This window comes from Semicossyphus pulcher, unplaced genomic scaffold, assembly GCF_022749685.1.
Source record: "Semicossyphus pulcher isolate SPU_LCO1_2020_fin unplaced genomic scaffold, fSemPul1.0.p SCAF_22, whole genome shotgun sequence".
Lineage (NCBI taxonomy): Eukaryota > Metazoa > Chordata > Actinopteri > Labriformes > Labridae > Semicossyphus > Semicossyphus pulcher.
In genome coordinates, this window is record NW_027211696.1 from 6,410,583 (window position 1) to 6,422,689 (window position 12,107).

The 12,107-nt window shown below is 43.2% G+C and overlaps 1 protein-coding gene across 1 annotated transcript; it reads left to right on the forward strand.

Annotated features, from left to right (window-relative positions):
• Nucleotides 1-537: 537 nt before the first annotated feature.
• Nucleotides 538-11,880, forward strand: cercam (cerebral endothelial cell adhesion molecule). Its single transcript, XM_069673272.1, has 12 exons — nt 538-740; nt 1,679-1,789; nt 3,520-3,637; nt 3,784-3,918; nt 3,996-4,200; nt 4,318-4,437; nt 4,524-4,600; nt 6,595-6,701; nt 7,187-7,319; nt 8,746-8,873; nt 9,366-9,569; nt 11,528-11,880. The coding sequence occupies exons 1-12, from the start codon at nt 538-540 to the stop codon at nt 11,760-11,762; spliced, it is 1,776 nt and encodes a 591-aa protein (XP_069529373.1). The 3' UTR covers nt 11,763-11,880.
• The last annotated feature ends 227 nt before the right edge of the window (nt 11,881-12,107 follow it).

Here is a 12,107-nt window from a genome sequence, read left to right on the forward strand (position 1 = left end):
AGGATGTACATGTACATAATTTAAGTCTTTTATGTTTCTATTGACATATAAATGATGCTTAAAAGTATGCTAACGGGATTTAAAATATTATTTTGGAAAAATAGCAATAGGTCTATATATTTCACTTTAAGCGAACGCTATAAATCCATGTCATGACATTTTTAACTTTCACAAAGAGAGACAAACTGAATCTTCCGTTTTTTCTAACAGGATGTTAAACGCTACACGTCATATCTTTCCCACTATGTCAGCGTTGTCTTCAGAGATTTACTCAGCGCTAAAATGTGGCCAAATCACGCCTTCATTTAATCTGTGGATTTAACGTTATCAGACTTTTCTTGTGCTATGGGCCTAAAGCGGAAGTTGTAATTTAACCCTCTCGCGTAACCTGGTTTTTGGATTTCTTGTTGGAAAAAAGCGATAAGCTTGTACAAAAGTAGGGGGGTTGAAGTTTTTTGGGAAAGCCCTTTTTTCTGGGATTGCTGACGCGTCCTGCGTGCCGAAGCTCCGTGGACTCGTATCCTCACAGCTTCCACCATGTTACTTCACTTTTTAGTTTTAGGGGCCTTTGTTTTACAGGCTGAATGCTACTTTTCGGAGGAGAAGTACCCGGAGGAGTCGAAAATGCAGCCTCCGACCGTGGTTGTAGCGATTATAGCCCGAAACACTGCTCACTCTCTGCCGTACTACCTCGGAGCTCTGGAGAGACTCAACTACCCGAAAGATCGCATCTCTGTGTGGTGGGTTTCCTGCATGCTCTGCCCGGCTGTTAGTAGAGAGAGGGGTCCTCTTTTTATCCCACTATAGCAGCCGTTCAAAAGGTCAATGGCATTTAAATGAGTTTGTGAAAGCAGCAGCAGCGTCCTACCCCTCCCCTGTTCCCCCTGTGCCCCTCTGTGCAGGCTGCTAACACTCACTTCACTTCCTAATGTGTGGTGCATGATATGTTATATTCTGTAGCAAAATGTGTCAAACAATAACTGTTAAAACCTACAACCCGAGCGGTCCTCTGAGCATATGCCTCTGTGGTGTACTGAGATACAGTTTAAGTGTCATTAAGTTACCCTGATCTCATTTAACATCCATTCTGCTTGTTTGACTTGATGAAGCTACTAATAAGAAGAAGGATTTACAGTTGTTTGGTTGCCTAACACCACACAGTAGAGCTTGGTAATCAGTTAAGACTTATTTATTATGTATAACAATGACTTATAGTTAAAAATGTTGTGTTATGTGCTTGCTAGAAGGTGATTAATTGTTGATGAATTATTTTTCTATTCAAGAGTTTTCAGATAATCCAACAAACTAAATACCTGACTATAGAAATACTCGCATGAAAGAGTTTTGTCAAATTTCCCCGACGTTAAAGTTCACTGGCGTGGATACTCCAGCTTTGAAGAGTAGGTTAGATTACTGGTGGTGTGGCATGCAGCTGCAACCCTGGGCTCGACTCCATCCCTCAGCCCTTTGCTGCATTTCATCTCCACCCTGTCCTCCTAATAGTTCCTGTCTCTCTTCAGCTGTCCCTTCAAATTAAGGCAAAATAGCCATAAATATATTCTAGAGCGGAAAAAGAGATCCAAAGTATAATTAAGAGGAACATCATGCATGTCCCTCCGTCAAAACTAGCACTTGAATCGGTTGTGTTGACACTCTGCTTTCTCTCTGTCCTCCTCAGGGCAGCCACGGATCACAACGCAGATAACACCACAGCCATACTTAAAGAGTGGCTCACAGTCATGCAGAAGTTTTACCATTATGTCGAGTGGAGACCAATGGACAAGCCCACGTAAGTCCACATGCATGAATGCATACTGTCCTGATCCTATGTGCACATCTTACCCAGCACGTTCAATGGGAGCTTTAATGTGAAGGAAAAGGAATCAGAGATTACCTGAAGTGTCATTCTTTTAGTGATGAGTTAAATTTATCAACTGGGGTTAAACAAATATATGTGAATGTGCATCTGCACTTAAAGCGCTTGCCTCGCTCAGTCTTTTTGTCCGACACACCGTGAAAGTGTATTTACACACCTTTTATAGCCACTCTAGTTCACCTATTAGTCATGCAGGAGCCACTGCGTCTTCTAAAGATAGCACCTTTATTCACTTCTTTGCTTAATAAGGAATGATGCAGCACGCCTCTGCTTGTCCATACGCGTGTGTCGACATCCGTCTGAGCCGAAGAGGCCATTAGTGGGTAATAGTTGGGCATGGTCGAGCTGTATTTCAAGCTATGTATAGACACATACAGGATTTATTTGGGTGATCCACCTGAATAGATTTATCCCAAGTAAAATTTTCTTATTTATTTGGCATGCATTTCTACATTTTGACTGCCAGCATAGACATGTTTAAACCTTTAAGCCTCCCAGGAAAAGTTCATCCCAGGGTGCTGGAAACAGGGCTCCGGCTGATCGTCAATCAGGATTCCTTCCTGGCCGTGGAACAGTGGACCAGCTCTTTACCATTGCAGGATTGCTAGGGGGTTCGTGGGAATATGCTCATCCAGTTTACGTGTATGTTGTGGACTTGGATCAGAAGAGGCATACCATCGTGTCCCCCGGGGTCCTGTGGGAATATGGGGTACCGAGTCCGCTACTACGGGCCATAAGGTCTCTGTATAACCAAAGTGAGAGCTGTGTCCGCAACCTCTGCACGAAGTCCAGCATGTTTCCGGTGGGTGTTTGCCTCTGCCTTTGTTGTCCCTCGTCACCGATTCTGTTCATGATTTTCATGGATCTCAAGGATCTCAAGGCGCAGGAGAGACACAAGGAGAGTGTCCAGTTTGAGGACCTCAGAATTTCAATTCTGCTTTTTGCAGATGATGTGGTTCTGTTGGCTTTATCAAGCTATGACCTCTAGCAGTCACTGGGGGCGGTTTGCAGCCGAGTGCGAAGCAGTTGGGACGAGAGTCGGCACCTCCGAGTCTGGCGCCATGGTTCTCTGTTGGAAAATGGAGGTACTGCCCCAAGCGAAGGAGTTCAAGCATCTCGGGGTCTTGGATCGTGAGATTGACAGGGTTGCTGCAGCATCAGGACATGAAACGGCATTATACCGGACCGTCGTGGTGAAGAAGGAGCTGACCCGTTAGGCAAAGCTCTCAATTTACCAGCTGATCTATGTTCCATCCTTTGTCTATGGTCATGAGCTTTGGGTAGTGACCGAAAGAGTGAGATACAAGCGGCCGAAATTAGTTTCCTCTGCAGGGTGTCTGGGCTCAGCCTTAGAGACAGGCTAAGGAGCTCAGACATCAGGAGGGAACTCGGAGTAGAGCCGCAACTCCTTCGCATCGAAAGGAGCCAGTTGAGGTGGTTCGGGCATCTCATGAGGATGCCTCCTGGGTGCCTCCCTGTGGAGGTTTTCCGAGCATGTCCAACTGGGAGGAGAACCCGGAGTAGACCCTGAAGCCACTTGAGGGATTATATATCAACTGCGACCTGAGGAGAATGGATGGATGGATGGATTGACGTATAAACCTTTGAAAGCTACAGTACAAATCAGCTTCTCTCTGTTTTAGGTCGTACGCAGGAGAGTTTGGTCCGAAGCATTGGCCCAACAGCAGATACGAATATGTGATGAAGCTGAAGCAGGCAGCACTCAACTTCGCCAGGAAGCGCTGGGCCGATTACATCCTGGTACGTGTTAAAGTAATATTTTCTGTGACACAGTGGAGGAAATTTGTTCCCTCTTTGCTGTTGATGTTTCAGCCACGAACAAGTTTTGGCGTCGATCGTTCCCAGAGGCATGACGCTCTTATTTCTCCTCTGCGTCTCTGTTTCAGTACGCTGACACAGACAATATCCTCACCAACCCAGACACCCTCAACCTGATGATAGCAGAGAACAAGTCAGTCATCGCGCCCATGCTCGACTCTCAGGGAGCGTACTCTAACTACTGGTGCGGTATCACTCCTCAGGTGAGTGTGAACATACTGTTTATATTTCTGCATGCTCAAACTCTTACCGTGTTTCCTAATCCACCTCTCTTTCTCAGGGGTATTATCGTCGAACAGCAGAGTATTTCCCCACCCGTCACCGGCACAGACTGGGCTGCTACCCCGTGCCCATGGTCCACTCCACCATGCTGCTGGACTTAAGGAAGGAGGGCATGAAGAACCTGGCCTTCTTCCCTCCTCATGAAGACTACTCATGGCCCTATGATGACATCATCGTGTTTGCCTTCTCTTGCCGAGCTGCGGGTTAGTCAGCACTCGCTTGTGGTTATATTTTTGGAACCACATCCACTTAAATACAGGGGGAAAAGTGTGACTCAAAAGTATTGTTCATTCATTTATCCCTTCATATTTGGTGCTCAGAGATACAGATGTACCTTTGTAACAAGGAGCGCTACGGCTACCTGAACGTCCCGGCCAAACCTCACCACACGGTGGAGGACGATCACCTCAACTTTGTCCATGTGTACCTTGAGTCCTTAGGTAAGAACAGACTGTATTCACTCCAATGAAAGTGTTATTTTTTCTGAATGATCTTCTTTAACTTGTGTTTCCTCTTTGTTAAACAGTTGATGGTCCTCCAATGCACCCCTCACGCTTCGTCCACATGTTCCCAAAACAGAGAGACCTCATGGGCTTCGATGAGGTAAGAGACAGCATGTTGTTTCTCTGGTATAGAGGTAGACATGTTTTGGGGAAATAATCATTTACAATAAATCAACATACTCTCTCGGTTTTTAAGGCCTAAATGTAAAAGTTGTGGTTTTTAGGGGACAGGAGCTTGGTGTATCAATCCCAGCTTTCTAAGTCCGGAGATATACTTGCTGCTTGGCCTTGCCTTTGCGTACACAACCGGCTGCGTCATGAACGTAATTGTGCACATACTTGGCTATGCACTGCGCGTGTTACTGGAGGATACCTCTAGAGGGCAGACCAGAGAGCTCAGGCCGTCTGCAACTACCGTATGTGCGAGATGTAAACAAGAAACATGGCGACACTCGAGGCGGATACTGTTATGGATGCATGATAATATCAAGACGTTATCAGTATCTGCAGATTATGGCTTGGAAATGACATATCGACATACATGTCGTTTTTCTACCGATAATTTCCGCCGATAAAACAACGCTTTAATTTTGCCTAAATGCGCGATGATTCCCTAAAAAAGAAAAGAAATTGTTACATACAAATAAATATGGCATTGTTTACATAACCTAAGCTTGTGTGTAGCTTACATTTTAAAAAGCACTGTATTGTTTTTTCTGCATCTGCCAGTGGGACACTACAATAAGGGGGAGACAGGGGTGACTTGATGTTCTCTGCAATTAGGTGGAAAAAACATGCGCCTAATATATCGGTAACGAAATCAGCAATTAGCAAAAAGGGTTGGAATATATCGGCATATCGGATATCAACAAAAAATCCATCCTGTTAATTCTGAGATTACGGTAGAAAAAGCAACAGCTTTTGTGTGTTCGGTGGGCAGAACACACTGTCCGCCCCCGCTCCGTTTCTCCTCGACTTCTAAATGAAACGTATCTGTCGCCACCTGTTTTGACAGGCATGTTTGTTGCTGTGAAGTGGCAATGACACATCTCACTGATGTTGATGGATTGCTGATGTTTACAGCTTGTCTTCAGAACTTTCTGCAATTCTGCCGGCTGCTTTGTTGACCCCATCACATCCCCTCTGCCTCTACACTCCCCCTACTGTTCATGTGCATACTGCATCTCACGTACGGGTAGCGTTAAATTTTGAGGATGTGCACAGCGATGCTCCAAACAGACGCAGCAAGGCAGCAATGATGTGTACGCAAACGAGTATATCTCGGGCTTAAGCCTATAGCAGCATAACTACGGGCTGGTCCAAGGCAAGCCTGAGGCAGCCCTAACTCAAAGCTTCATCATAATTATCACTCTTTAAATTAGAGAGGGTGTCTGACTCCCAGACACAAACTGGTTGCGGAAGAAAAGGGGCCTGATAATTGAGGGCTGCACCTCCCATACTATTTTTAGGTACTACAAGCAGGCCTGCATTCTGCGAGCTGGATTATATAGACAGCTTCTGCATTAGCACACCGGTCATGTTTGATAACCGTTTATTGTCAATTTTTAATGTTCACCACTCAGAGTGCTCAACTTACACGGATGCTTTAATGGTTGAATAATGCATCAGGTGCAGCTTCAGCTGGAGTTAAAAGGTCTTGTAGCACACCAGCTTGATTCAGCAAACAAAGGGAGAGACTGAGCGGAGCCTGATTCAGGCCTGTTATCAGTGCAGGTGTGGCCGAGTAGGTGGAGGATGAATCCCTCTGATACTGGGCAGGGATGAGGATAGTCAACAACGCGGCTGTCTTTAATTACATATTCAAGGGGTTCCCAAAACGTTTAATCAAAAACCTGGACTTGTATGTTGTTTGTCTTAACATCTGCTTTTGATTGAAGTTTTAAAACTCACACATTGTGCTGGGAAATAGTGAGAGCATAAAAGAGTGGAGAGTCTGTCATTATTTACAGTGTGCAGCAGGTTAATACTGACAAAATAAGACTTGTTTAACAAACAGAAGTGGAAATATATGATGTACATTTCAGTTAACACATGCAGTTTACAAAGTGAAATAACCATGTGTCTTCTCCTCAGATATATCTGATTAATCTGCGGCGACGTCAGGACCGCAGAGACCGCATGTTGCTCTCTCTGAATGAGCTGGAGGTTGACGTCAAGGTGGTGGACGCTGTGGATGGAAAGTGAGTGCTCTCTCAGGAAAGGGCTCAATAGAGTGATATCATTCAAATGGATTGAGGGAAAATATTTTTACGACAGAGAGAGAAAAATCCATTCCAAAATAGATACTAATACAACATGTGGAGTGGAGATTAGTTAAGTCCCAACAGAAATGTACTGCACTGATGCATCAGCTTATGGTAAGGTTTTAGCGACAGTTTACTCCTCATTATTAAGTTATGTGTGCAAGGTTTTAATCGTTGTACCTTCTGAATCTGACATTCCAGCTCTTTAAAACTGCCCCAATTTTTTTCCTTTTCTTGGGTCTGCTTTGCTCTTTCCTTTCCCCCACTTCCTGTCTCTGCCTCTGTTACTGCCCTCCGTCTCAAGAGATGTAACAATTTGTCCTTTTGGCTCATAGTTCACGATTTTACTTCAGGCTTCTGGTTCATTTCAAAAACAGAAAAACATTAATATGATAGCTGTGTGTGTGATTGTGTGTCTGCAGTGCCCTAAACAGCAGTGACATTAAGATCCTGGGTGTGGACCTGCTACCTGGCTATTACGACCCCTTCTCTGGACGCACCCTGACCAAAGGAGAGGTTGGCTGCTTCCTCAGCCACTTCTTCATCTGGAAGGAGGTGAGAGGACAAATACATATTACAAGAAAGTCTTTATAGGCATGACTGAGTGATTAAAAATCGTGTTCAAATTTGTCAAATGTATGTTCCTCTAAATCTGTTGTTTGAACATGGCACTGGCTCTGTAAATAGAACATAAACAAAGAAGCTCAGAAAGAGCTTTAGAACACAATTCCAGCCAATTGCACAACACTGCGACCACTGCAACTACCGGATAGTCTCCCTTTATCATGTCCACACTTGCGAGGAAAGGAGCTACACCATGTAAGCGCTAAAAATGCGACCCCTATTGCTAGCTTACCCTTAGGCAGCAGATGTGCCGGATTCCGCCATATTACCTAGTGTGGAGTCGTTTTCCTGGCAATTGGTGTCCATGAATTTTGGGCACGGAGTTTCTTAAGTTCAAATGTCAACAAATTTTGTCCACAATCACAGCAGCACCTTTAATGTCTTACATCTTGTTGATTTAATTTGTACAAGTGTTAAAATGGCTATGTAGCCAGGTTAGCTGTTTCCCCCGTTTCACGTATTTGCGCTAAGTTAAGCTTAAAGGGCCAGTTTGCTGAATGTCAACCTCAGTCCTATCATGCTATTATGCGGAGCTAATGCCATCATGGTAGGAAAAAAACATGCAATTTGGCTCTGTGCCTTTGGAGGACGCTATCTGCTTCTCCAATGGGCCCTGGAAAACCTCCACCAGACTACGTAAAACACATCATCTGGCAGAGGCCAGGGAGTTTGCTAAACTACACTTCCTCAATCTAGGACGCCCGCCTCCGATGTCATGTCTCATTCAAAATCGTCAGGTTTGAAATGTAGACTGCAGACCTGAAGATTTTTTAGACGATCCACCGGTATATTCGCTGCGTATTTCGGATTCTGTACCGCTCTGAGCCATTGCCTGGCAAACTGACTGGAAAACTGTAGTGTTTCACTCCAGCGTCTCTCGCTGGGCCGTTCCTTTCAGAGAGAGGGGCGCAATGCACGCTGGGTGTTGTAGGAATGTAGAAGGGGCGAAACCACGAGCTGTTTGTACAACTTTCTACACAGCTATGGCGCCAATTTCAAATATTATTGCTTTTAACGACTACAGAGAACACCAGCTTTGACTGGCTTTTTCCAGGGACGAATTTCCCCTTTAAAGAATCTGAGCTAAACTACGCTAAGCTACAACTAATATAGTCAGATATGAAAGAATAATAGCATTCTAGTCTACTGTTGGTACTGAATCTGTTTTTTTTTAATATACCCTCCTATCTCTTAAAATGTATTTAGGTAGTTTCTGTTTTAACTGGGACCACTATCTGTCACTGTCCTGTCTTTTGTTTCTCATCAGTTCAGTTTTAAATCACAAAACCATGAATTTTAGTTGTCTTCTGTATTCTTTAGCCATCTCTCAATCAAATGTTTTGCATCTTCCACTCAGATGGTGGACATGCAGATGGACAAGGCGCTGGTCTTTGAAGATGACGTTCGTTTCCAGGCCAACTTCAAACGAAGAGTCCTCAGACTGATAGAGGAGGTGGAGCAGGTGGAGCTGGACTGGGACATCATGTAAGATATACGTTTTATTTCTGCAGGTCTTGTTTTAATACGAGTAATGTAAAGGGGGAAGGGTGGGTTTGAGGTCAGGTTAAGTCCACGTAATGTGTGTTATGTGTATGTGAGAGGTTTAAGTCCAGGAATGCACATCCCTTCTTTTTTTTGTCAGAGTTTCTATGACTACAGTTGCAACAAGACATGGAGAGAAATGTCTTTAACAGCAATCACACTGAAATGATCACACAGAACTTTGGACTCCACATGAAAGCATTCTAAAAGTATGCATCAGCAGGAAGATGGAAAATTTACCAGCTTCTTTTTTTCTGCTTTGTGGTTCCTCCAAACTTGAAGGGGTTGTACACATATGCAGAACAAATGCTGGAATAAACACAATGCTGCAGAAAAGTCCAACACATTTGGAAACAATAGAACCACAACAATACAGCAGATTTCAACACTCTTTATCCTCTTTTCCCCTCTCATTATGTTTTTATGTTCCTACAGATACTTTGGCAGGAAGCAGGTGAATCCCGGAAATGAGGAGCCAGTGGAGAACGTTCATAATTTAGTTGTGGCGGATTACTCGTATTGGACTCTGTCCTACGCCATCTCCCTGCAGGGAGCCCAAAAACTGCTGAATGCCGAGCCTCTGTCCAAGATGCTGCCTGTCGATGAATTCCTCCCCATCATGTATGACAAGCATCCCAAGTATGTATGACGACACCTCTGAAATGCTTACTCGTTATACTTTTGCATGCATACTTTTTCATGTTTTAATCATTGATCTTGGTGAATATTTTGCTTAAATTACATATTTTTTTCCCATGATGACTCTAACTCTTTCAGAACTCTACAACCTCCCTCTGCTGCCAGACCCACAAATCTAAATCTGACCTCATGATTGCTAAAAGCATTCTTCCCTGTAGTCGCCGTAACTTGTATAAACACTATATATTTAGCATAGTTTTTTATGGAATGAGTAGATTAAAGAACTGCAGTGAAGTCTGTGGTTTGCTACTGTAGAGTTTCTTTGAAAAGAAGGTCAGTTTAGGCTATAGCCTCTATTCTTGTAAGTTTAATATATAGTTCTTGGTAAGCTGAAATAGAACCACATTTCAAAATAGGTTTTTAATCTTTCTGAGGTATTTTCTTTTTATGTTTAACAGGTTGCACGTCAATTGTGAGATGTTGGTGTTAGCATTATATAAGGCTAAAAGAGTTGTTAGCACAGCTGAAGACTCTATTTTTAATTTCTCTTATTCTATAAGCATTCATTTTGTGACATGTTAGCATTCCTTTGTTAGCATTTTATAAGCCTAAAGGAGTTGCTAGCACAGCTGTAGAATATTTTTAATTTATCTTACTTAAAAAGCATTGTAATTGTGACATGTTAGAACGCATGTGTTAGCATTTTATAAGGCTAAGAGTTGCTAACACGGTTATAGAATCTAATTTTAATTTCTGTCATTATATAAGCCTAGACTGTGACATGTTAGAACGCATATGTTAGCATTTTATAAGGCTAAATGAGTTGTTAGCATGGCTGAAGACTATTTTTAATTTCTCTTATTCTATAAGCATTCATTTTGTGACATGTTAGCATTCCTTTGTTAGCATTTTATAAGCCTAAAGGAGTTGCTAGCACAGCTGTAGACTATTTTTAATTTATCTTACCTAACAATTGTAATTGTGACATGTTAGAACGCATGTGTTAGCATTTTATAAGGCTAAAAGAGTTGCCAGCACAGCTGTAGACTCTTTTAATTTCCCTTACTTTATAAGCAGCGTAATTGTGACATGTTAGCATGCCCGTGTTCGCTTTTTCTCAGCCTCATTGAGCTGTTAGCATGGCTATTGAATCTTGTTTACTCTCTTTGTTGTCATTGTGACATTGTTAGATTTTTTAAGCATTCAAGCTGCTAGCAGGGCTTAGACTTTTTTCTTGTTCTTTTGTTAATGTTGGCTTCACAGGTGGTCTATTTAATATTGTCTCAACACAGCAACAACATCTAGGTCCTTCCTGCTGTCTGATAATGTTCACTGCTGATCTTTGCCTTCCCACACTGATTCCTTTACTACCACATAACCCCCCTAACTCACACATGACTGTTTTATGGCAGTATCTATAAGGAACCCTGACCATTTCTAACCCTGTTTTCCTTCAAACAGTTTCTTCCCACATTCATGAACCAGCACAGATACTGAGAAACATATGACTGTGAGAAATGAAATGCACCTTGGGCTGAAGGGTCTGTAAACCAGAAGGCTTGGCAGTGTCTGTGTGCTCCACCATGTGTGGAAAACTGGCTTATAGCCAACCCACTTTCTCTATTCTCGCCCTCTTTCTCTCTCACCTCTGTGATTCTAATTCGACATGCTTGACTAGTTTGCGAAGAATGCATCACGACAGCACACCACACATTGGTCCTGCTGTTGCCCTTCATGCTTAGAGTAACTACACTGTGTTTGAAAGGCAGCCTCTGTCTCCATCTCTTGACAAAAAAGATCATTTCAAGTCATCACAAAATATCAACACCAGATTGAGAAAAACTCTATTTTCATTGTGTTATTATTAGTTGTAGTTTTTACTGTGACTTATTAGATAATGCGTCTAAAATCAATCAAATAACATCTGTATCATTTTTTTCACTGTTCTCTCTCTGCAGTGAGGACTACAAATCCCATTTCCCCAACAGAAACTTACAAGCATTCAGCACACGCCCCCTTCTGGTCCAGCCGTGTCACTACGCCGGTGATCCTGAGTGGGTGAGCGACACAGAGACGTCGACTCTGTGGGACGATGACTCTGTACGCACCGATTGGAGGGGTTCCCATAAAACCCTGAAAGGGGCCGCGCCGCCACCCGAGATGCTCTCGGCGTCCTACAGGGATGAACTTTAGTACGGAGCTGACCGAGCTGTGGAGAACCGAATGCAGGTCAAAAGGCCAGGAGGTCAGACAGCGATACGCTGAGAGGAGAAAGTGTTCTCAGAGTTTATTTCTGTCCTCTCTGTGTCACGCCACTGACACGCTCAGTGTCATGTACACCAGACTTTGATTTTTCACAATGCAGGTAAGCAGGTGTATGACGCAAGAGCATTTTTTATAAGGGACAGTGTCATTGAGGCCATTTGTAAAGATTTGTGCAACAAAGTGTGTTTTAATACATGTAAAGACGTCTGAGCAATTTGCATGCTGAAGCTTGCAAAAAATATGTTGTCTTTTATTTCTTCTTTTCTGTGTTGG

Excerpts from the sequence above, each read along its gene's own strand:
- cercam (XM_069673272.1), top strand. The coding sequence starts at position 538 with ATGTTACTTCACTTTTTAGTTTTAGGGGCCTTTGTTTTACAGGCTGAA. Across the intron at positions 7,320-8,745 it reads ACTTCTTCATCTGGAAGGAG|ATGGTGGACATGCAGATGGA; the intron begins GTGAGAGGACAA and ends TCTTCCACTCAG. Across the intron at positions 8,874-9,365 it reads GAGCTGGACTGGGACATCAT|ATACTTTGGCAGGAAGCAGG; the intron begins GTAAGATATACG and ends ATGTTCCTACAG.